The sequence below is a fragment of the Varroa destructor genome, unplaced genomic scaffold (assembly GCF_002443255.2).
Source record: "Varroa destructor unplaced genomic scaffold, Vdes_3.0 BEIS01000004.1, whole genome shotgun sequence".
NCBI lineage: Eukaryota > Metazoa > Arthropoda > Arachnida > Mesostigmata > Varroidae > Varroa > Varroa destructor.
Window position 1 is genome coordinate 12,288,416 of NW_019211457.1, and position 24,952 is coordinate 12,313,367.

The 24,952-nt window shown below is 39.7% G+C and overlaps 2 protein-coding genes across 6 annotated transcripts in view; one reads left to right on the top strand and one right to left on the bottom strand.

Annotated features, from left to right (window-relative positions):
• On the top strand, positions 1–15,365 carry LOC111250094 (replication factor C subunit 1-like). The gene is made up of 24 exons (XM_086988993.1): positions 1–18; positions 610–783; positions 2,673–2,814; positions 3,163–3,323; positions 3,455–3,568; positions 4,057–4,233; positions 4,549–4,716; positions 5,004–5,226; positions 5,428–5,555; positions 6,032–6,136; positions 6,340–6,429; positions 6,700–6,891; positions 7,095–7,289; positions 7,771–7,896; positions 8,192–8,292; positions 8,687–8,792; positions 8,944–9,079; positions 9,470–9,602; positions 10,073–10,163; positions 10,443–10,550; positions 10,977–11,096; positions 11,378–11,506; positions 11,927–12,049; positions 12,249–15,365. The coding sequence occupies exons 2-24, from the start codon at positions 643–645 to the stop codon at positions 12,456–12,458; spliced, it is 3,219 nt and encodes a 1,072-aa protein (XP_086845119.1). The 5' UTR covers positions 1–18; positions 610–642; the 3' UTR covers positions 12,459–15,365.
• Upf1 (Upf1 RNA helicase) overlaps positions 14,903–24,952 on the bottom strand; it is a 15,130-nt gene continuing 5,080 nt past the window's right edge. For all 5 annotated transcript variants that reach the window (XM_022804773.2, XM_086988991.1, XM_086988992.1 and 2 more), the window contains 11 exons: positions 24,038–24,276; positions 23,619–23,734; positions 23,040–23,332; positions 22,678–22,876; positions 22,195–22,418; positions 21,829–22,046; positions 21,265–21,490; positions 20,697–21,000; positions 20,218–20,554; positions 18,000–18,280; positions 14,903–17,763 (listed from right to left, as the gene is read on the bottom strand). In XM_022804773.2, coding sequence (XP_022660508.1) covers positions 16,159–17,763; positions 18,000–18,280; positions 20,218–20,554; positions 20,697–21,000; positions 21,265–21,490; positions 21,829–22,046; positions 22,195–22,418; positions 22,678–22,876; positions 23,040–23,332; positions 23,619–23,734; positions 24,038–24,275 — 4,041 coding nt within the window. In that variant the 5' untranslated portion in view covers position 24,276 and the 3' untranslated portion in view covers positions 14,903–16,158. The remainder of the gene's footprint in view (positions 17,764–17,999; positions 18,281–20,217; positions 20,555–20,696; positions 21,001–21,264; positions 21,491–21,828; positions 22,047–22,194; positions 22,419–22,677; positions 22,877–23,039; positions 23,333–23,618; positions 23,735–24,037; positions 24,277–24,952) is intronic.

The following is a 24,952-nucleotide window of genomic DNA, read 5'->3' on the forward strand; positions in this document are numbered from 1 at the left end:
CAGGTTTCGACTAGCAAAGTACGGGCCAATACTTTCACTGGCTTCCAGATATTCAGGTGTTAGAGACGGTAGGACTACTTTCGAACATTCCCAAAAAAGCCAGCTCGGGTCGGGTTTTTCCCTGCCACTAGAGAAAGTGAACGTTTGAAAATCGCCGCTAACTTAAAGTAACTTGTACTCTAACCGACTCGATAATCGATTCTTGGACTGTTTTGTTTCTTAATGATCCACATAGATCAGTTACTTTGGCCTGCGATTTATAAGCATATACATATAAAGATAATCTAATTACCGCTTTTAACAGTTATGTAACGGGTTCGAGAATAATTGCTTTCGAACAGTTCTCTTCTAACTGATGGTACCGTATATCTCGTTAATTTTTCGAACTCTTCAAGGGCCATACAAGTACCGCACTTGTAGCCCTCTTATTTGATTTTTATTATCGGAAAATTTTTAAGTCTAACTAAATGTTGCAAATTGTACGTACTTTAAGCTACTATTGATTCATAAAATTTTATGGATCTAAATGAGTCTTACCTTATCGGAGTGTAGTATAATGTTTGTGAAAGATTCTACCTTATTAAACATATCGTGCCTAAAAATCCTCAGGACGGCAAGCTCACCGCGAAGTCTGGAAAAACTATGGATATCAGAAAGTTTTTTGGTGCGACCGGAAGTTCAAAAAAAGTTCTCAGTGGCGGCAAAGCAGCTAGAAAAGACCACGACAGTAATGAATATACGGATAAAAATACGAAGGGCGCCTCGATAAACACAGAAAAAAAGGTATGAACGATTGCAAGCTGAGCGCCCCATCTACGCAACGCTTTTTGTAGCATAGCATTAATAAGTTTGCGTTCGTTCTGATTTCGATTCCGGTCTATTAAATACGAATTAAATGGAAACAGAAAAATCTGGAACTTGTCATTCGATTTTGAAGATGTACAGAGGTATTAAGCATGGGTCGCAAAATTACGTTTCTCATATATAGCACCATATATAATTTCGAAACTAAATACTAACTTGCACTAACTTCTCGTGTGTGCAGTTGCAAAGAACGCGCAGAGCAGAAGTAAGGTTCGCAAACAAGCAGATAAATCAAGAATCAAAATTAAAACTAGACACATTATTATGGCTAATCTACAATAAAAAAAATAGGCAGCGCTAAAACATAATGAAACCATTCATATTAATCATCTTTGTTGATAGAGCTTGTCAATTTTTCTTGAATGCATACTATGAATCCTTTTGCTACAGGTTTATCCGCCTTATAAAGGTTTCGCAGCTAATATATACCAAAATTGTAGAGGTCGAAAGCTTGAAATGTGATCCCATGATCCATGAGAGGATAGTTACAATCCTTTACGCGTCTATGTATATCTGCATCTCCGGCCTCTGCTTATACTTGAATGTGTAACGTGACGATCCGTATTTATGTACAGGTAAAAAAAAAAATACAAACGGCGGAGACGCGCACTCGGGCTAAATCTGTATAAGAGTGGACCAGTGAAAGCTGTTCTGAGTGTACTCATAGCTGTTCTTTCTCATTTCCATCTCCCCGCTAAAATAAATTTCCCATTCCCGTTCGCTGCTAAATTTGATCAACTGTTATTTCTTTCTTGCCACTGCAGCAGCACAACACCCTAAGCGTGAACAAATCATAGAGCGATAAGTGCCGTACAATAATTAAGCTATGATACACTGTGTGAAATCATACCTTGCTTTATAAACTAGTAGTTATGTTAATAACATTGAGTTTACGTAGCTGGGAACAGAAGGATCCCCATCAGGAAATGGTGGCAGATCTAAAGTGGTGCAAACTATGAGACAAAAAGCTAGTGCCAGATCTCGAAGCGGTGGTGGCAAACACTTCAAGTCAAAGGGGATACGAGAACGAAATAAAATCTTCTTGATACAGATTTAACGGAAGTCTATTTTCGTAAACTATTGAATAGTGGTGCATTTTTTTTTCATTTCAGGTTTAGTTTCTCAAATTCAATTTCCATTAAAATTTGAGTTATTTAGTTTGTACTGAACCAACTGAACAAAAAGACTCCAGAAGAGTTTCGTATCGGAACTAACCGGTAGAAACAGCAAAACGAAAAGTGTTTTGCTAAGACCCGAACCAAAGCTTGGCGCTGAACACTTTCAGCTGAAATAAGAAGGACTCTTTGAACGAAGTAGAACTCATTTTAAGCAGCACAGTGTACTTTTTGATACCGTTTTTTCGTGCTTAGCTATTGAGTTTGAGTTGAATTGACGCCAGAAACCGCGGGCACAACCAGGCAGGGGAAAAAGAAGAGTTTGAGGAACAGCATCAAAATCGAAGTTACTACCAATATCTCTAGCTACGTCAAGTAGTAAAGCTTAGAAGTAAAGGCAAACGTACGATAAGAAAAAAACATTATAATTGTTTTCTGTACTATGTCCCTTGCTGTTCTTTTTTATTACATCATAATGTTTACCTGGTACCCTGATCAGTAATAGATTGCCATCGCGATTCATTGCTGTTTTTGGAAGATCAATTTGTGTTCGTACATATGGCGATAACATGCTGTCAAATTTTCTAACTCTGCTGGAACCTCATCACACCCACAAAGAGTTCAAACGATAATTTTATTCGTCCGAGCGTTTGATCCGCTAGGTACTAAATTTTAAATTATTTTTGATTATAGACACCCATCAAGCCTGGATCTTCTGAAAAATACAGGAAGTTGACAACAACAACAATAACAACTGGAAAGTCTGTCACTAAATCCTCGCCAACTTCTAAACAGAGTCTTCGAGAATCCAAAGATTTATCCAATGAAGAAACAGGTGAGTAGGCAATGTGACAAGAGACGTACGGTGATGACACGATTTCTTCTAGGTTCACTTGTTACTATCAAATAATAATACACACGAATGCAACAATAATTTATGACTAATATATATTATGGAGCGTTTGATCGAAACTGAAGTGGTAAACGTACATCAAAGCAACAAGAGCAACAGTATTTTCCGCAATTTTCTTAACTGTGTTAATATATATATTTTTTAAAGAAAACTTATTATAAGAAAACAAATAAAAAAGAAAGAAAGAACCAATATTGATATTGAAGGCTACATTAAATAATCAGTAATTTAACATAATGATGATAACATAATGCATTGCATTAATTTTAGCAAAATATGAAGAAGGTGGAAATAGACGTGCTAAGCGCTTAGGGAAGAACGGTACATCACGTGCTCAAGTCGTTCATGATATCAGCGACAGTTCAGAATCAGACAATGAGGTTACTATGAGTACGAGCCAAGACTCTCTTTCTGCGACCCCAACAAAAAAGGTTAGTTAAGCCATAGCAAGCTTAATTATTAGTCACTTGGTAAAGCACTGGTCGCGGGTTTTTAAATTTCCAAGTCAAGATATACCTAAGTACAATTTAAAGTATTGTTAATACTAGATTTCGTTCTGAAGCCTCGCAAGGAAGCTGTTTCTCCAGCAGATTACTTCTCGAATAGGACTGGCCTTAAAGAAGGACATCAACCTAAAGAGTTGCCAATTAAACTATCTTACCCTGGAAAGTTAAGGGTAGGTTGAAAATCTGTTTCATATATAAATTTATTATATATATTATTAAACTCTTCATCAGGCCAGTTCACAGACTCGGCTAATGATGTGTAAAGTCATTAATAATCGTCAGATTTTAGTGTATACAATTTGGGCTGCACAAAAGGTGAATTTTTTTAGGTTTGCCACCTCATCAAAAATTAAAATTCTTTAAGTAAGGTGTACCAAAATTACTTCCCACTTTTGTTGATGTGCAGAACTGAGCTCTGTCCGTCAAAATGGCAGGAATCCAGGTCATTCATACAGCCATTTAACAGCCAGCGTTGCGGTATCCATTGTAAAAAAGCCAGAGATAAATATTAACAGGGTTCAGCGATATCAATATAAACATTGATGAGTTTGGATTTCTGCCGGTGTACAAGAGCTTCGAGCACCCCTTAACGAAGGTGGAGCCCGAAGGAAATTAAAAATGTTCGCAATTTTGTTACCTATATATCACTAATATTCAGGAGAGTAACAGGTCACCTAGGGAGAGAAACGGAAAGTCAGAAAAGAGCTTGAACCACAGTGACAGCAGTGACGTCTCTGAGAACCGTAAAAAAGGCGTGACGACCGAAAAGAGACGAGTCGAGACATATTCGAAAGAGCAAAGCACAAAAAGAAAACGTCTGCATGATAACGATGAGGTAAGTCCATCATACCTAGAAGACAGGAGCAATTTTCGAACCTTCTTGCAGTCGACCTTAGGCTAGAAGTAAACCTGACGACTTTATTTCATGACTGCCCTATGTTGTCCTTATCATGATTGTATGATTTATTACATGATTATTTATTTATTTATTATACATAATCTAATATGAGAGCCTTAAGCGTTATTGCTTTATATAAACCATAAACATATATTGACTCATTTATTCAACTCTTCCTCTTCCGTTACTACTCTCCATTTTTCTGCATCTCTACAAAATTCTCACAGATTTTGTATTTGGCGCTAAGCACAGTTTGCCTGGACATGGTTCCAGGTATCATCAGAAGAAGCCGAATCAAAGCCCCGAGTACCAAAGGAACGGCGTAAAACAGAAGAAACTGCTGGACGTGACAGGAGTAATAGCACCTTTAAAGAATCCGAAATTAAACAAACAGCAAGGAGAACGATTAAAACAAAAAAGGTAATTAATGACCTCCATATCTCCTTTGTGGCTATTCAGATTCACTTTTGACTACTAAGAAAAGTAAACTTGGTCTGCTTCTAAATCACGGCTATTCGGATGTCAACATAAACTACCGCATATTAAGGTTTTTTCATTAAAATATTTAGCTAACAAAAAATATCATATTTATAGAGCAATGAAACCATGAAAATGTAGAACTAGATCGATGGTTATTATTGTTATCAAATCTTATAGTTAAAAGAAATTCTTGAGGTTTTCTCTCATTGTTTCTCTTTCTCCTGTAGAATCGGAAACAAGAAGATGATGAAGAGGCTATGGAGGTCGATGACGATGCTTCAACGACAGTGCGGAGCCCGAAAGTTACGCCTATGCTAAAGGAGGCCCGCCGATCACAAGGAAGTAACTACATGGCGTACCTTAACCGGGAACCGCCTAGACATCTTGGGGAGCGAGCCCATCCACCGGGTTCGCCGAACTGTCTGAAAGGCTTCGTTGTTGTTATGACAGGTATACCCACACCACATTTATCATCCTTTAATCCATCATTATTATTATACCTTGTTTAAGGCTACTTCCTGCCTTAAATTCAGTGGTTAACTAGTACTAGGTAACACACCTATTTCAGTAACAACATAATAATAATTGGAGTGTTGGCTTATGTGTAAGATGACGTAAGATTAATATGGATTGTAATTGTAATGTAATCAGGCGTAATGGACTATGTAGAAAAAGACGAAATTAAAGAAGTAGTCGAGCGCTGCGGGGGACGGATCACCGGTAACGTATCGGGAAAGACAACACATCTCATCGCTGGAAGAGACGCAGGACCCGCTAAGGTATATGTGGATTTTTCTAATATACATAGATTTAAAATGTATTCAAAAACTATTCGTCTTCTATACATGTGCTATTGTTGTTATCGGTTAGAACAATATGGAATATAGATGGAACAATAGCATGGAAATCTCTGTTGGCGGAAAGACATGAAACAGGAAAATTTAGTTACCTTACAGCTCTCAGAAGATTCGATTAAATCGAGAAAAGGTACCTAGACTGACAATTGTTAATGGCTAAGCTGCACCGGTGTCCATAAGGTCGGTATGTGCCGGTAGCAATGTTCCTTCTGTAATCTAACGGTTTAATCAGCGGTTTATATGAGAGCTCTTCTAAGGAGTGACAGCTACATAATTAAAAGCAATACGTTGTTTCACTCACAGACATCGTTTCCCAGTGCTAAAGGGCACGTTACTAGCGATATAATACTGTGGCATAGACTAAGCATACTTAAATAAACTGACTTATTTCATTGTAGATTTCCAAAGCTGAAGCTGTGGGAGCGCAGGTTGTAGACGAGCTGGGCTGGTTTGATTTAGTTGAATCAAAAACCGATAAAGTAAAGGCTTTTGCGGCGAAAAAGGTTACTACACCCACCGAGTTGATTTTTCTGCATGCGCTTACGTATGGTAATTATAAATAGTAGATGAATAATCGTAGACTATACCACATACAATATGTACTTTGGTTGACGCTTTACTATGACAAAAATTCATCCGACGGAGTATCTTTAAATAAGCTTTTCACTTTATTATGATTCAACAGAAGATATTGTTTATGCAACAGATTGCAGATCCAGTTGAAGACCTAATGCGAGATCTTGAGGATACTGAGCAACAAACGCCTAGCAATAAAGCCAAAATAGGTGATTCAATGGTTAGTAAGGTTAAGATAACATATATTGTCATTAGCTTATTTGAATTCTTTAAGTGGTATTAATTTTCTCCGTATCAAGTATTACCGAGAAACAGACGTAAAACAAGAGTTCAGTTGGTGTTAGAATGCTCTTCACAAACTGTATGTTATATCAATTAGTGCGACCTACCACTAACATCGATATTTCGACGGTAATTGTATTTGTAGGTTAGGTATGTAATTCATTCAGATTAATACCCTACACGTTGTGGTTTGGTCTCTTCCCTACAGGGTTCTAAAGTCAAATTTTCTAAAGTAGAAACCTTTGGAGAGGCGTCAAAGAAAAACGATAAAAATGCCATAATGGCAAAGGAGGATGAAGTAGTCGATCACAGCTTGTCGGATACAAATAGACAAGCTTCTGGTCTTATGTGGGTTGATAAATACATGCCGGTAGACACGAAGCACATTATTGGACAACAGGTGAGAGATAAAGGCGGCTTTCTTCGCTGTATGCTTGTCATTAAACAGATGAGACTGACCGGTTTAGCATCCTTAAAGGCATTATTTGGTACCAGCTTTTCATATACAGATATATTATTAGAACAAATATTTCGTTTCAGCGTTTAATGAAAGTTTGCTAAATTGAATAGTGCAGGCCAGTCATTTACCGGATGTATTTTCAGGGCGATAAAAGTAATGTTGCGAAGCTTCGTCAGTGGCTAACCAAGTGGTCTGCGAATGAAAAACCTGTTTTCGCTGGCAAATTTAATAGAGGTACAATGGACGGTTCGGGAATGAAAGCTGCTCTGCTCTCGGGTCCACCTGGAGTGGGAAAAACTACAACAGCACACCTCGTTGCCAAAGAACTTCACCTCGATGCAAGTTCCTTTTCTCATTACGGAAGAGCTAGACATCAAGCCTCAGTTTTTCACTGCCTATAGGGCACTAAGGGAATTTATGCGGTTGTCATAGCAGTACCGATCGGGTCCTTGTTGTGAGGAATAGGCCGTTAATCAGAAAGTTGATTCACAATAATTTGTGTCAGGGCATCTTCTACCCAGAAAGTAGCCATTAGTGACAGTAGTATAGTAGCCTTCCGTGACCAAATATATTTATCTAGCATGAAAGGCTAAAAAGTAGATGTATTTAAAATTTGTGACAATGTTTATTGTTAGCTGTTGTTATATTGTTTTTTTTAACGTAACAATATTAGTGTTATTGGTGTATAGTGAGTTTTTTCTCAAGTCAGACATTAATTAGCGACACGGTACTGAAAAACGATATGTATTATCGATGTATGAATTTGTCCATACAGTATTTCGTCACATTAAAATCAAGCAGGGTTTTGCTTTTTTTTAGGTCATTGAATTGAATGCTTCGGATACACGAAGCAAACGCTCACTTAGTGAAAAAGTGACGACTTTTTTGAGAAATCATACACTGGCAGAAGGAACCAACAAAAGGCATGTGTTGGTGATGGATGAGGTTAGTAGCTAACTCGAATTTAGAATCACAACCACGATTATCGAATAGATGTTCTTCTGAAACATATGTTTTATAACAAATTATTAGCTCTGCTAATTACAATATGAGTGAAATCCCCCCCCCCGTGCTGAAAACGGATATACTAAGATGCTTTATTTAAATCGATTTGTCGAGTACATCGGTGTTTTATAAAGTTTGCATAGTGAACATGAATCTAAGATACAATAGCATGTGCCCCCAAAACGCAGAATAATACAAGTATTTATAAGTATTTTGTAAAATTATAATCGATCAGGTTGATGGAATGGCTGGCAACGAAGATCGCGGCGGCGTGGCCGAACTTATACATTTGATAAAAACCACCAAAGTGCCAATCATCTGCATTTGCAATGACAGGTTAGTTAACAAAATATATAAATCTTACTAACTAATTAACCATTTTTGTTTTAGTTTAAGAAGCTGTTTCACGCTTGTGTGCAGTTTTTGAACAAATTCTTTTTATATTTATCTGGCGCACAGTATGGCACGGATATGATTTGCGGAACTCTTACTTGCATAACTTGCAAACCGAAAAGTACACAAGAAGTGCTTGAGTGGGAATAAATTTCCCTCAAATTGGGGTGTCTATTATATGTTGGATATCAACGACTATTAAATAGAGAAGTTTTCGTATATTTTTGTACCGTGTTTCACACTTGTTCAAACCGCATTAATACTTTTTTTATATACCTGACTTTCTCAGATTTTGCTTACTCATAATAAATTACTCATATTTTTACCGGCTTTACAGATCTCATCCAAAAATGCGTTCATTAGTCCACTACTGCTTTGATCTCCGTTTCTACAAACCTCAACCGAAACAGATTCAGGCGGCCTTGATGAGTATTTGCTTCAAGGTAGGTTTTTGTGCAGGGCATGGTTTACTACCGGTATATGGAATTTCCTTTCTTAATTATGGACGATCCGCGTGTTTGATTCCGTTAACATCCAAGATTCAGTTTGTGATAAACAATATGTTTTGCACATTGTTCACTGTAATATTTGTAGGAAGGATATAAAGTTTCTCCCAAAATACTCGAGGAAATTGTTATTGCCTCCAACCAGGACATCCGGCAATGTATTCATAATCTTAACCTGTACTGCGCGTTGCAAAAGGCCAATACTGACGCAAAACCCACAGCAGGTTTGAGACAATTTAGTGTTCTGTTGGAATTAATTGTTAGAATTAGATGAAATAGAACGGAATTGAGAGTCTGCTATTTACTTCCATCGAAATGTGTGCTGCCCTTGACTGCACCGCTTGCAGTAGCTTGACTTTCTGGAATACAAAGCGATAACCCATTCTCTGACGTGGTATCGGCACAGGTCGATCAAGCAGAGATTCCAACTACTACCCAAACGATACCTAGGCTATTGTTCTAGAATTAGAATCAATATTATCACTGGAATTAGTTCGTATAGTTTCATTTGTGACCATTTACCATGGACGAATCTTGAACGTTACTATGGCATAAATGAATCAGTAGTGACCTCAGGAAAATAGTAAATTTATAATATCTACCTGTAACTATAGTAGGTTCGTCCGATAAGCCCGATGGAGCAAAAGGTGTGATGCCGATTAAGGACGTTCGCCTGGGTCCATTTGATGCCATCAAAAAGCTTCTCGTCACATCCGAAGGTGGTGGAAAGATGTCCTTGAATGAAAGGTAATCAGGAATTTGAATGGTTGTAAAGCTGAACAAGGAAAACCATAGTTTTGATACATACTGAATTGCAAATGTTTTTTTAACTTGAAAATTACATTTATTAGCCAATTTTCGGAATTTCTATGCTGCGAATCTCGCCAAAAAAGGGTGACAGATTTTCAAGGATATCAAAGGGATCTTGACATTTAAGACTTGCACGAAGTACTTTTAATATAATCTAATTATTAACCCATGCCTAATCATACTTTGATTCTTTCATGCATACTTTCGCCTACCAATACATTGATTATTTAAGAACACACTAGTTCATGCTTGATTCATATGACAATATATCAGCTATCTGCACGTCATGTTCTATATTCGGAAGTTTCGAACATATACTACATAATAACTATATAATAAAATTTTCTCATTTAAAACAATATTTAATGTGTATTTGCCTACTTCTTCCTGATCACTTTTAATTTTAGGCAATCGTTGTTCTTCAACGATTACAATGCAATTCCGCTTTTTATTCAAGAAAACTATGTGCAAGTTACGCCAGAGCCGAAAGTATCTAAGGTATCGTTACTGATTACGCTTATGAATAACATTATCGATATATTATGAATAAGTCTATTACATGTAGTATATAAACTAACTTTAATACGTGTTTGTGCAATGGCAGTATTTATCAGATCATTGAACTTGACCAGCAAGGAAAAGAAAAAAAGGCGTTAATTAGACATTAGAGCAAAAAAGGATGCACTCCCAAAGATACGTGCATTAACGACGTATCCTAAAATTGCAAATAGTGATTGTATTGAATGCCATTATTGTTTGACTTACGTAAACTTGCAGATAGAACATCTTTGGAGACTAGCGCGCGCATCTGAATCAATTTGTTATGGTGACACTGTTGAGAAGGTGATTCGTAGCAATAATGCATGGGCTCTTTTGCCTACCCAGGTAAGTAATATTTATAACTAAATAATTAGCTAGTGTTGTCGAAGCTATTCTTAACAAGCTCATCTACGAACATAGAGCTATGTTACAATTAAACATATTTTTTTATCTTCTTTCAGTCTGATGATAATAATAATAATACTACATAATAATAACAATGCAATTATCTAAGTATTAGTTGGCACTCATTCGTCCATCGTAATGCAGGCACGTCAATTATGTATTTTTAGCAACAAAGCTTTTCTGTATCAGGCAAAAACTTATTAGCATCAGCCATTGAAATGCTTTTTTTTCGAGAATAGTAATACAAAATGCTGCCTATATGGATAGAGTTCTGAACCCGTTGTTTTTTCCCTTTATAATGCGTCCGAAATCAAAGCTTTTGTACTAACAGTCAAAATCAGTGTAAATATCATGTTTGTGTTATAGGCGTTATTCTCAGCAGTAATACCATCCGATGAGGTGCGCGGCAACTTACGATCGATGATAAACTTCCCTAGGTGGTTCGGCCAATACTCTAGCTCTGCGAAGCATCGAAGACAAGCACAGGTACTATCCTGCGTCAACCTAGAATTTTCTTCAGAATAGTTTTGGAAATATAGGCTTTATATGCACAAGTGTGTAAATGGCTTATGCATTTAACCAACGCGCTAGCTACTAATTCATTATTATTATTGCTATATTTGGAACAGTTACCACATTTTTGTTGTCACAGAGCTGTGGTAAACCATGTGGTAAACCATTATTAGTCTATATTATCGATCTATAACATTATGAGAAAACTAAGTTAAATAGAATTAATAGAAAGAAATCCGTGCGATAACTTTCAGGCACTCCACACCCACATGTCGTGCCGTATAAGTGCTGACATATTCGAAACGGCTGCGACTTACTTGCCTGTTATTACTCGAAAGCTTATAGAGCCACTCATTCGGGAAGGGGAAGCTGGAGTTGATAAGGTGGGAAGCCAAGTATCCCTAAAATGTAGCTTAAAATTATTTCCTAATATAATGTTATTTAAAATAAACCTGTTAAGTTTTACGCTCACGATGCCGTTAAGCTTTGCCTTAGGTAACTGGTTATCACTACAATGAAGCTTATTATCGTTGTTTAGCATATGAATTGCCCAAATTTGCATAAAAATTACATACAGCAAATTAGACGTATAAAAAATGTTTCTTTGACATGCAGCAGGTGTGTACAAAGAACTACTATTGAAGCTGAACATGAAGTCCTTGATTTGCAAATAACTTGATTCGTACTGAGATATCTGGATGAAACATACGATTAATTATCACAAGCATTTCCAAGAGCTATGTCATTCCACTATTATCAATATTTTCATTTTACAAATGTTTATTTGCCCGTCATATGTGCAGGTGATGGCAGTTATGTCCGCGTATAGTCTTCAGCGTGCTGACATGGACGCCATAAGCGAATTAACAACATGGGGCGCTGCTACCGACCGTGATCGTGATCCTCTTCAAGGAGTCTCATCGAAGGTTTGTTTACCGTAGATACCAGGAACAGCGATTGTGTCGCTACAGTCACGATGGTGTATGGACTATAAGAGCTTCTAAGAAACTCTAGGCTAACACAACTTTAAAGGATAAATATGTTGATCGAAGTCATTTGTGGCAAGCTAACTTATTATGTTGGCATAATTAAATATGTTCGATTCTCCTAATTTACCGCCCACAGGTGAAGGCAAAGCTAACCCGCACGCTGAACAAGGAGCTGATGCTACCTTATGCCACTGATGATATGATCAAAGCTGGTGGAAAAAAAGTCAAAAAAGAGCCGAAGAAAGGAACCAAAGCCGTTAAGGAAGACACCGAAGCAACTGAAGGCATTGAAGAAGAAGACGAGTTTGCAGACGAGGATGCCATAGCGGCGATGGATTTTATGTGAATTGGAAATATGAATTCGAAAAAGCAACGATAACGATTGATGTACTTAAGAAACGAACACTGTATATTTTTTAGCATTGTCTGTGCGCAGTATAGGCAATACTAATTAGTTCATATTGACGCAGCAATGAATGTGGCCTTAGAAGAGTGAACGATCTTTTACTAATACTATTTTGTAGAGATACTTCGTACTCCTGTAAATATAATAGAACCAACAAACAGCTCATGTTCTATTTAGCCATTATTTTTATTATTATTAGATTATTCAACGTCTTTTGTGACTATAAAAATAGAAATTACTTTAAGTGTTGCAATATGTTAGTGTATTGTTGAAGATTTACCAGTTTATTCACCGTCACTGGTAGATTACACATGCAGCTGCAGTTGGGATTGCATGGATGTATACTATAGCGCCTGCAATTTTAGAGCACCTGTAGATTTTAAGAAGCCTAATAATATTCCGCCCATGGAATTGGCTAGAGCGCCTAAACTTAGGTACCGGCTTACCGTTGTTTCCAGTGCCGACAACTTAAGTCAATGCGATACGTTATCATGTTTTTGCAACGATGCTCAATAAGTTATGTATAACTATAGCTGCAGGTCTAAAGCACCCGTTTTAATCATGTTTAAATCATGCGAACGTTTCCCATACATATCTGTTATACAAGGTTTAGATCCTACAAGTGGAAGGTTAGTTCGATTTTGGAGAGCTAGTATTCCCACAGATGTCATTGCAAGAGCTTAAGACATCGAAGCTTACTTTACAAATGAGCCACCTAGAAATACAAACCCGACCAAACAAGGAATAGTTACTTCTCTGCTATAAATTTCGTCTGCATGCACAATGGGGGTCATACATACCTACTGGAACCGAACGACTGTACCAGGATAAAGCATTAATTTACTATTGTTTACTAGAGAAGATAGCACAAGAATATGAAAAAATGATAATTCACATTCACCTTTATATATAATAATAAGTTTGCTAAACGATAGCGATGCGAAGTGAATCGTGTTGCGCAGGTGCTCTATGGGTGTCGTTAGGTAAGGGGTCATGGGCGGTTGGAAATGAAACACTGTTGAATCTGTCGAGTTATCGTCTATTTAATAATATAACAATTGATCGCATTACATTATACTACTACAAGTAACTCTTGAGCCCCGACCTCTGCAACAGCTCATTTGCTTCTTCTTTCTATGTTACTATCCCTGTCACAACACAACTTATTTTTTATTATTATATACATGCTAAAATTGACATGGCTGTTACCCACAATAGATCAATGGACGGGTGCAAATACATTTATACCATAGGATTCTTCAATCTGTACGAAACGAACCAAGTCTGAAGACTCAATCTAAATGAGCTGTGCATTTATATATCAGAAAGTGTAAAAATTAACATATTCAGAGGGGTCACCAAAGCCAAGAAAAAAAATAGTGTTGACTGCCCATGCTAAAACATCCTGGTAATCTCAATTATTTAATTATCGGTTAGCACCGCAGCTAAGCATAACAGTATCTGGAAGTTGATGACAGCATTTCCACACTTTTATCACTTGATTCGCGCTGGTTCGTATGGTCTATAGCCCCGTCTATCTCACGAAGATATTTGGCCCTTGAAATGAAAATAATTATATGAGAGATCAGTGAGCCTTTTCTAACACGATGCCCTGTCACACTTTATAAACTTATTCAATTAACAATTGCGCTCATTTACGCAGGCCTCCGTTATTGTCCTTCTATTTTCCATGCGGATGCCCCCTTCTTCAATGAGCAAACATCTATAGAGTCAAACAATTTTTTTGTGAAGTTGTTGAACAGAATGAAATGTACGGTCGCGCCGATCAGAACACCGATTTTAGACCAGCCCTTGAAAACTTCCTAACCATAATCCTCATGGATATGGTACTGAAAATATGACAAATGCTCCACCTTAGCTAGCATTTAACACGTGTTAACGTCTCAACAAAATTTGGGATCTACCTAGTACGCGAAACAAATTAATCTCCGACCATCGCCGTTTCGGTTACACTCATCATCTTTTATCCCATTTTAAATCCATTATTTTAAATTCTATAACCAAAGTTGAACAAACATGTAACGCTTTCAAACTACTCAGCAGCGCACCTTTAGGGCACCGGTATCTGACGCGAGTATCTCGTATAAGAATCACCTCGAGACAATCCAGGTTCTATTATTACCCTATAGTTTTTCTTTCATTTGTCATCTTTGAATACATACATACAGCTTTTCAGCATCCTCTTCCTGTTGCTGCTGAATATCACAATGCGATGCAATCAATATAATTTATAGGCGTAAATCCTGCCACGCCCTGCGCCCTTCCATTTGTCTACTCTACCATCCACTGATACCGTGGGCCCCTTCCCACCGTCACCACCACAACCCCCCTCGTAAATCATCTCCGCCGTCAAGACCTTCCCGTATTGTTGTATTATTTTTATTTAACATTACTCGTTTCAACAGTTTCCACTCAAGTTTTTTTTTAACATGTTGGTGACAGGGGCCTCCCAAGGCCGTAAACGCAACGTAACATACACTCATACTGTAGTTCGCATCTCGCTTCGTTCTTGTTTCTTGTCCGTATTCTTTGACAGTGTGATATACGCCACGCAATGCTAATGATTGAATGAATATATACCAATGCCATAGAATCATCATTGTAGTTAGCGTTGTTCTTGAGTACAACTAACTTACATTGTACATACACATATGTCAGGGTCCTCTGCTCATTTTTTGTAGTTTTCTTCTATGAGAGACACCTGTGCACATATCACTTCACGGAAATAAACAAATCACGCCTCGTTTGGCTTCTTACTGATTTGTAACCATGTGTGTTGTACGTGTAGTATCTTCTTTCGGTCATAAATGGTTGTTGTTGCTGCTGCTGCTAGTGTTTTCATTGTGTTGTTGTTATTATGGCTAGAGTTCGTATGTCATCGGGACCTTTACCATTACCTCCAATGAATATTCGTTAAGAACGAAGAATCTTTGTCGCGTGCTCGTGCATCAACGCAGTTCTTTTGCAGTGGGAGATATACCCCCATTTTGACGTAAGGAGCATTCTACAGGTCCTGTCTTAACGCCTTATGTTTTAACGTTCGTGTTTCAAACAAAGTTCTTCTCGTTCCATCTATTTCTGTCGTTTTTTTTTTCTTATTTCGTTTGACTGTGTTCATCCAGATACAGGTATCCTTCCTATCACTCGTAATTTTCCTATTCCGGCTTTGTTTTTCTCGTCTATTTTCCCAGCCTTGTTGCCATCGCGATCCTCTTCTCCCGATCGGAGCTAAATTAGAAAGGTGCTAAATGCTCCCACTCAGATGACCCGCTAGTTCCTGCACAACTGTTGACAGGTGCAGTCGTGGTCACAGAATTTCGTGACTCAACAGATCTAATTGCTGCCTGCATACTGCCTACGTAGCCTGTTTTAGCTGTTGTTAGTTGGCTAATTGCTTGGTTGGTTGTTTGTTTGTTTGTTATTGCAGCAAACGGCTGGATGTCAAAGCACCTCAGCACAAGGGACGTAATAGTATATCGAGCCATGTGGGGAGCTGTTATGAGGGTCCGGGCTTGTGCGGGACCTCGCTCCCTCTGTGGGTGGCGCTTTAGTATTTTCACGAAGACAGGGCTTGTCCGGCCACGCCTCCCGAGACCTTCGGTGCGACTCGTTAGCAATATCAGTACGGCTGGGAGAACTGCGATTGGGTACCACCTTCACCTGCAACCCCGCACGGCCAGGTGTCGCCCTGCGATAACAGACCGCATCCGCCATCGGCTTGCGATTTGAAGTCAACATCAAGATCAAGCCCTCCCGTTCCTCCGGGACCATACGGATCCTGCGAAAGTAAACCAGATGTATCCAATGCATTGTGGTGCCCGGGCTGCGTAAGGCCATCGGTCTGAGTCAGCTGAGTGCCCTTCCCAGCGCTCGCACCCAACAACAGACTGTTATTATTGACATTGCTCTGAGTGTTCGTTTGCGGAAGATGCTGTTGTTGTGAGAACAGGCCACTGTCTCCCGGACCAAAGGCCCCAGAAACGGCCTGCGTTAACTGTTGGCCTGCATCGTTCAATCCATCCTGTTGCGAAATCAACGGATTGTTAGCCGCGGCTTGAGCGTTGCGGGCAGGCCGGCGGCCTGTCCCAGCGTTCGCTCGTGTTTTACCGGTGGTCTTAGAATTTTGACGACTGGCCTGGGTAGTCATGAACTGTTGCTGCTGGAGTTGCTGCTGCAACGAGAAGTATCTGGCGGGAGTTCCAAGACCGCCTGGTCCTGTACCAGGATGGTGCTGCTGACCTAGCGGTGTCATGAAGACGCCCATTGGTAAAGCCGCAGCTGGTCCATGCATATTAAATGCTGCAGGCTGAGGCCGATCAGCTGCGATGTAGCTCATTGGATCACGACCGAAAGGGAGGACGTTATCGGCTCGCCACTGAGCCTGCTGTGCCGAGTAAGTCGAACCAGTGCCTGAACCTAAACGGGCGTCCAACATTCCGTGATGTGCACCGCTCATTGTACTAAGACCGTGGTGCTGCTGATGATGACCTGGGCCTACGCCACTCGGCATGCTCAGTCCTCCGCTGTTCAACGGCCCATTGCTAGTACTACTATCTCCCCGAGCGCCGCTTATCGAATTCATAGCATGTCCTGCCACATGTTGGTCCGCTGAGCGGGCAAACATCGCCGTATTCATAAAGGGGCAACTTAATCCACTGATGCCACTGAGACCCAGATCTCCAGGGCGGTCAAGGCGTCTCGGTCTCTGAAGCTGTAAAAGGCTCTCTCGCAGATTTGTAAGTGGGCCTTCAACAAGAACGGAATTATCTTTGTAAAATGCCAACAAGTGATTCCAGAGCGGCTGTTTCGCCAGCACCTTCGGATTGCCAACAATGATTAAACCAAAACGAGCTCTGGTTAAGGCGACATTAAGTCGCCGAGGATCGTTAAGAAAACCGATTCCTTGATGTTCGTTCGATCGGACACACGACATGATAATCAGATCCTTCTCGCGACCTTGGAAAGCATCAACGGACGCCACTTCGATGTCTTGATAGAGTTTAGCATGAAGCGATCCAGAATATTGCATGTGCTGAACAAGAAAGGCACGTTGCCCTTCGTACGGCGTAATAACGCCAATTTGCTCAGGCTTCACTGAACTTCTAAGGAAACGCGTGGCCATTTTTTCTACGAGGGCCGCTTCCGTCCGGTTTAGGTAGGAGGTTCCACTGGCAGCGATCTCTTCTTGGCCGTTACAGCACCAGAAGAACATCGGTTTATCGGCCTGTTAAAAAACGATAGAAATACCTTTGTTAGAAAAATTGTCGTGTTTCACAATATGGGTGCGCCAAGTACCGTATATATACAGCAACACAGAAATCAAAATTTAAGAACTGAGGCAAGCAAGAACTAGTGTTGTAGTTTTGCAAGAGCCGTTTACGCGTTACTGTCGACGTGGCAGTAAATCTGTCCGTGTTCGAATTCGTAGGATATTATATTATGAAACAAGAATACGCGCACCTGCGGAAAGGGGAAGTCAACGCCTTTGAGCCGGCGTTCCTCGGCAAATACGCCATTTTGGAGAGATCCTTCGTAAAACAAATTTGACGGAAATTCCGAGAGTGCGGGATGCATACGGTATTGAACCTCGAGTCGAAGAGGACGGATTCCAAGCAGTACGAGACGCTCGAACAGCGACTGCGCAAGCCCCGCGCGGGCTGCCCTTTTGCACATGACAACGGGGCCCAGTTGACAATGGTCGCCAACTAAGATCAACTGTTTCGCTCCCAGAACCACCGGAACTGTAAGTGTTCATCATATATTAGCTACGATTTTGTGTAATTGTGCAAATTTGTCAATGAAACTAGCTATATCTTTTTGCAGGTATCAATCCAATTTTATATAAAAAAAGACCTGCTCGGTTAATTCGTAGATAAATCAGTGAGCAAACAAAATTAGCGCATATATGCAAAGCAGAACACAAAGCTACAAACAACAACTTCTAGGATCTAAAATAACCATAACTATGGATACTTCTCGACAGAGACCACCTGCCATAGGGCATTGGAAACGCTGAAACTATTGAAGGAGAACCGTGATAAAAGCACGATCTCACAGACACCCGTACCATGGCCAACCGTTTGATGAAAATGAACGCCGCTGAACTATTTTCTGGAAGTTTTTTTGCAAATATAAGTCCTTGGACCTGAATTTCTGTAATTGAGGAGGAGCTTAAAGAACGTATTCGAAAAAATGACGCCTGAATTATGTAGAACACCTGTCGAAACTTGGTTTAGCTTATTAAGAGACATTAAAGCGGTCGCCTGAATGGCAAAGAAAAAAAAAAATATTTTTTTTTTTTTTTTCTTTGATGTCTCTTAATAAGCTAAACCAAGTTTCGACAGGTGTTCTACATAATTCAGGCGTCATTTTTTTTTTCTAATGCTGCACCTAAACAAAATAGACATTATAACAAAACTATTTGCAAGTAACAAGCTTCCATCGCAGGTTTTCCAAACAACTTTTCAAACGTATACTAATCTACTAGGGGGCTGCACGGCGGTCATATGTGCTCATTCCAGAGTACGTTCAGATTCTCAAGCGGATAGCCCTACACTAATATGAGTAATAAGGAAAGAAACGACGCCTTTTTCACTGGACATAACACTCAAGCAATGAGTATTTGCTGTACATTTGTGACATTAGTCATTATGAGTACATCCTTTGCGTCCCCGTGATGGCGCAGAGTTAAACGTGCTTGTCTACTAATCTTCACGGCATGAGGTAGATTAAGTTCGAAACTGGGCGTAAACACACCCTCGTTTCGTGCTGAGCGCCAGACGTCTGAAACAATACTCAACAGCAGTACCGTACACGAACCTCCAAACAACACATTCTGATTCGTCAGTTAGCCAGAGATCATTTCTGTCTAACGACAGAATTTTTTCGCGTTAAAACAAAATTGAAACCAACTGCTTTACTCTCGAAACAATTAAAGAGCAAACGTTCATATATTCTAGCTTCATTGGATTCAAAAATCGTCTGCCTCATTCGTATGACATACGAAGTGCATTTAAGTCCTTTGGAAACAATCGGTTGCTTTAATTTAACAAGATGTTGTAATAATACTCGCCTGAAATTTCTTTTAACAAGTTTATGTAAACAAGGGAATCATTAGCAATACATTAAATGACGTTGATTATCCCTATGTCGTTTTTATTATTTTCCTTCTATGTCGTTCTTTCCTTCGTCGAGGATTTTCCCTTCTGCTGTGCTGGAATTTACTTGTACAGCCGTGCACTCATTTACGAGAAGGTACACTCTATAAGCATTACGGCTACGCTACATCAACAATCTTAATGGAGGTAATGAAAATATCGGATGATAAAATATCGGATGATAGCTTCACTGAAAGTACGAAAATGGCACGACTTCCCGCTATGGCTGCAAGTCTGTTCATATACTTCCTATAACCAGCCTTCCTCTAATAGTACTTTTCTAATAATAGTACTGGCTTCAGAAGAACCCATTTGTGAAAGAGGCGAATTGTCGAAAACGGTTCTAGCATAGGGTCTAGTCTATCATTTTATGATAAAGTGATAAACTAGACCCTGTGTACTTTTATAAAAGTATTATATATATAAAGTAAACACCTGTGTGTAGGGAAAATAGCTATTTTTTTTAATGTGTAACTATAAACACGTTATAAGAACGTATGTGGTCATATGTCCCTGCTTACCCATGCATTCAGGTTCGGTGGCTTGCATGCATTCATCGATGAGAATGGAGTGGAACTTCAACCGCAGAAGTCGAGGATCGCCTGCTCCCACACACGTACAGCAGATGACGTCAGCTGCTTCGAGCAGCTCACGTTCACAAAGGCGTTTCAGTGTCCGATAACGCTTTTCATCGGCTGAGGACAATTCGCCTGTCTCATCTTTAAGTTGCTGCAGTTTTTTTAATTCGGAAACGTGCTGGCTAGCGTTCGCTTCCATATTACGTACCTGGTTATGTAGGGCCAAGAAGCTTACCGGCGAGTTAATAGCTTCTCGGCTCTTGGCGCACAGACGCACTACCTGAAAAAAGATGTCAGACGAGACCATTTAGTGGTGGCGGTGTGACAATGTTATGACCATACACCGCGCACTACAGTCGCGTACAAGACTATAATATATATGATATTTATCATTGTTGGCTGGAGGATCTAAGCCGATTAACCTTTAGTCTTGTTCGGTGGATCTTCTCGGTCAGCTGATCAACTGCTATGTTGGACGGTGCGCAGACGAGTACAGGTCCGTGCCCCTGTTTTGCAAGATGAAACACGATTGACGCTGAAGTCACCGTTTTACCAGTACCTGGTGGCCCCTGAATCAGTGACAACGGCCGCTGGAGAGCATGCCGCACTGCAAACACTTGTGAACGATTCAATTCTGGTAGATTAGGTGCCGAGAAATGTTTAGGAAGTTGACACCGCAACACGATGTCCTCGACTTCGTGGCCAAGTAGACGATGATAAATATACCTGGATGCATGAGGAATATGACAAAAGCACCAATAATAGTATCAAAGTTGATATTAGCACCTATTTTCTTATTGTAGCTATATTATTACTTCCATCCATCGCCTTCAACCAAACTCACCCAACCAGAGTTATCTATGATCGATGACATCAAGTATTAGGTACACCAGTTCTTCAACTTAACAGCTCTTAAGGTCATCACTAAATGCTAAGTACAGTAAAGAAACGCAAAAAAAGTTCCGGCCGGCGGTATGTCATTCCACCTACCCAGATACAGATGCTTCATCCACAGCGAACCTTCGTAGCGCGGCTTGCATCCTCTCGAATGAAGTCGCTTTCCACACGAAGTCAACAACAAAGTTTACTGTACAATCGGTAGGCGGAGGACTTGCATGGGCTGGAGCCGCCTTCAACTCAATACCAACTTCTTCCGAGTGTGAATCGGGAATCTTGATTACATGACCTACACCTGACCACGGCTTGTGCATGTCGCCTGATTCGAAAAGCCACAAAAGAAAATTATTTTCCTGTTTTAAATATCTGAAGCTTGTTTGTTGTTGACGACTAGCTAAACTTATTTACTAGGCTAAAGCAACAATATAGTTTGGAAAAAATAACTACAAATGGCTTCAAGTCTAATAGACACGGTATTTAGAGTAAATGGCTAGCTCCTTGTAGCCACAAATAAATAACCATAATAATAATCGTAATGGAGGTTTATTTAGCTTCCGTTACGATTGACTAAAGAAAATCTTCCGGCTGCAGAGTAATAGTAAGCTATTACCGCTGTATCTGTGGGCTCACATAAGTACCTCAAACCACATTACATACCGACATATCTGAGCCGAAGTTCATCTCCGTGCATTAATCTCATGTCAGTGTCAGATCGCGCAATGCCGAAATAAGCCAATGGCTTCTTATTGAGTCCCATATCCCACCGGACGTGAACATCTTCTTGTGTTTGAGCTTCCTTTAGTTTACGATCGTAGTCCGCTTCCATTTTTACCAATGGCCCCAAGATATTTTGGTACTGGTAACCATCCTCATATCTGTAATTATCGCAATGAATAGGTTTCGATATCTGATTTTGAACCGCTAAAATAACGCTCAATTGTTAATACACAAACAACTACATTCAATGCCATAACTAGATCAGTCCCTAAAAACCGTTGGTCCCACAAGCTTTTCCACTTGTACCTAAGTAGCACTTGTTGAGGCTCTTCGTCGACGCCAGGCCGCTCAAGGTCTTGGAAGGATGCATCCACGTTGTCCTTCCAGAGCTCTTCGAGTTTGGCCATTTGCTGTGTTGAGATCTGACGGGCCCGGCGCTGCTCTGCGTCTGCGGGTGCTTTGACCAACCAAGCAAGAAACGATCGGTCATGGATCAGAGGTTTCCACTGCTCTGGATCCCAGTTCATGTCCTAAAATTTTATTTAAGATAGGAAACATTAAAAAATACACTTCGTTGACTCTTTTGTTGTTTTGGCAGTTTTCTTTATGAACTTCACCTCTGGAGCCAGCCGTTCCAGGTAGTGTCAGCTAGGGTGTAAATATTCTGTATAAGTGCTATATTAGTGTGTGTGATTTTTCGATTATCCCTTGTGTAATGTAAAGTATTTAGCTGCGCAGCATAAGGTCTTACGCATGCTAGAATTAATCAGTCATTTCCATATGAATTACCTTGAGAGAGCTCTGCGAAGCACAAGGATGTCTGCAGAGAAGAACCACAACCGAGTCCGCCTTTGCCGGAATAAAGCCGAGTACGAAAACATTTCGGCAGCCACAAGCATAACATTCGAGTGCAGTATCGCCTAGTGGACCGTCACGGTGGAGCGTTACCTCGCGATGCTTAGCACGTACAAGGTGGTTTACCATATGGCTGTAATGGTCGCATAATAACGGTTCATCAACGATATTTCTAAGAAAGTAAACCGAATACTTAGTTTTGTTTTTAGGCATTAATAAGTAAACATATAATGAATGATAAAAAATTTAATTTTAATTAAAAAAATAAAAGAAGCTTTCGAATTATCAGTGCATACCTTCCTGATGTTGAGCCTCGCCCATTACAAAACCATCGTTTGCAAATATTACATTGAAGAACGCAAGCAGGATCATGTATGCCACAGTATTTGCATGCGTGTGCCGGAAGTTCTGATGCCGGCATTCCTGTGCTACCGCTGCCTGATAGGCCGCCATCGCCTCCAAGGCCCCCTAACCCGTCCGCATCATCTGGGTCATCTTCAAAGTTTAGTTCAAGTGCTCCCACCTGTCGGGAGAGCTCCTCAACGTCGTTGCATCGAGTATCGATGTCAATGTCATTGGTATCGTCCAACTAAAAGGAGCGCAGTACAACCGAAGCCTACTTTAGTCGAATACATTTCCTAGTATTACCATAGTGCTTGCGATATGAAAATATATATTGCAATCGAATTGAATAGCTCGCTCGAACAGTGCTAAATATTTTTTTTATAATATGCAGTAAAAGTATGGCAGAATGGAGAAAGTAACGAAGCAGAAGCCACCAACGTGCTATGCTAATATAACGCTAAAATGTCTCTTCTATAAAGCTATTACAGAGAAAGCACTCTTATGAATACACTATTATTGTCTTTACGTACCTGCTGTGACTTGCTGCTTAGATCCGTGAGCTGTTCGTTCTTTTGAACATCGAGGTGGTCAACATTTCCCAGGCTGCTAACTCCGCTTTGCTGCTGAGAATCAAGAAGACCTGCCCCTAATATTAGAAAATAAAATTTAATTTTTATAGTGAATGAAATCATGTCAGCGCAACACGTTTCGTCCGTACATTAGGTTAAAACAGTATCCTAGGTATTACCTATTATTTTGTTTCTCATTATCTCGTTTTGTGGCACACTACACAGATTGCGCAATCGATACAGTTTGCTAATTCGTTTACCGTCTACTCGAAATAACGGTTAACTGCACGACACGGAGTGGCCGACATTGATCCATGCATATATCTCAGCCCTTTCCATATCTTTATCTACATGACGGTATACTAAATCCACGTACTTACCACTAATAGTGTGGTGCGAATGATGGAGGTGGTGGTGGGATCCTGACGCAGCTGTGTGAGGCTGTGTCGACTGCTGAGAAGGCATCGTAAAATCGGTGAAATCGAATTCTGAACCCTGCGTGTCTCCGGCAATTTCCCCTGCGACAACATCGAGGAAACTTAATGCCTGACTCGAGCCAGGACCTCCGACTCCACCTAAACCGTATCCACCCCCATTAGTGGCTCCAGTTCCTTCCATTCTAAAGGAGATTGTTTTACATGTTAGAAAAACCTAGTGTAATCACATATCTAATGAACATTTCAAGGTGGCTTTGGTGAGGTCATATATTTTTCTTAACCAAAGGCTCAACAAAGCTCTTCAAATACACATAATATACACAACAAATCATCATTGAACAGAGAGCATTTGAAGATATCAAATGCTTTTTTCCAAAAATTAAAGTTATATAATTATAGTTATATAACTATAATCACTAGTTCATATATATATATATATATTATATATATATATATATAACTAGTGACAATCGTTATAACATTATATATAGTTATATACATCAAGATATATGTATATAAATAGTTAACCATGGGTCATTGAGCACAGTAAATCTATACTAACAAAAAACCAACCTTTTGAAAAATTACCATGTGTATAAGCAAATAAAGGGCTAAACGCGGGCGTTTGGCGAAAGTTTCGTATGCCTTTGCCATTAAATTAAAGTGGGTGAGTTGTTATGGTCTTTTTTAAAATTTTTTTATTTTATGGCAATGTCGTACAAAGGTGCCCCACGGGGAGAGATCACACGTGACTTATGCTACTCATTGTTGCTTTGAGCGGAGGTACCTAAAAATTCGAACGGGTTTTTTGTTGGACAAACTTGTTCTTGTTTCAGTTAATTATAAACCAAAATTTCG

Excerpts from the sequence above, each read along its gene's own strand:
- LOC111250094 (XM_086988993.1), top strand. The coding sequence starts at position 643 with ATGGATATCAGAAAGTTTTTTGGTGCGACCGGAAGTTCAAAAAAAGTT. Across the intron at positions 5,556-6,031 it reads GAGACGCAGGACCCGCTAAG|ATTTCCAAAGCTGAAGCTGT; the intron begins GTATATGTGGAT and ends ATTTCATTGTAG. Across the intron at positions 7,290-7,770 it reads CCAAAGAACTTCACCTCGAT|GTCATTGAATTGAATGCTTC; the intron begins GCAAGTTCCTTT and ends GCTTTTTTTTAG.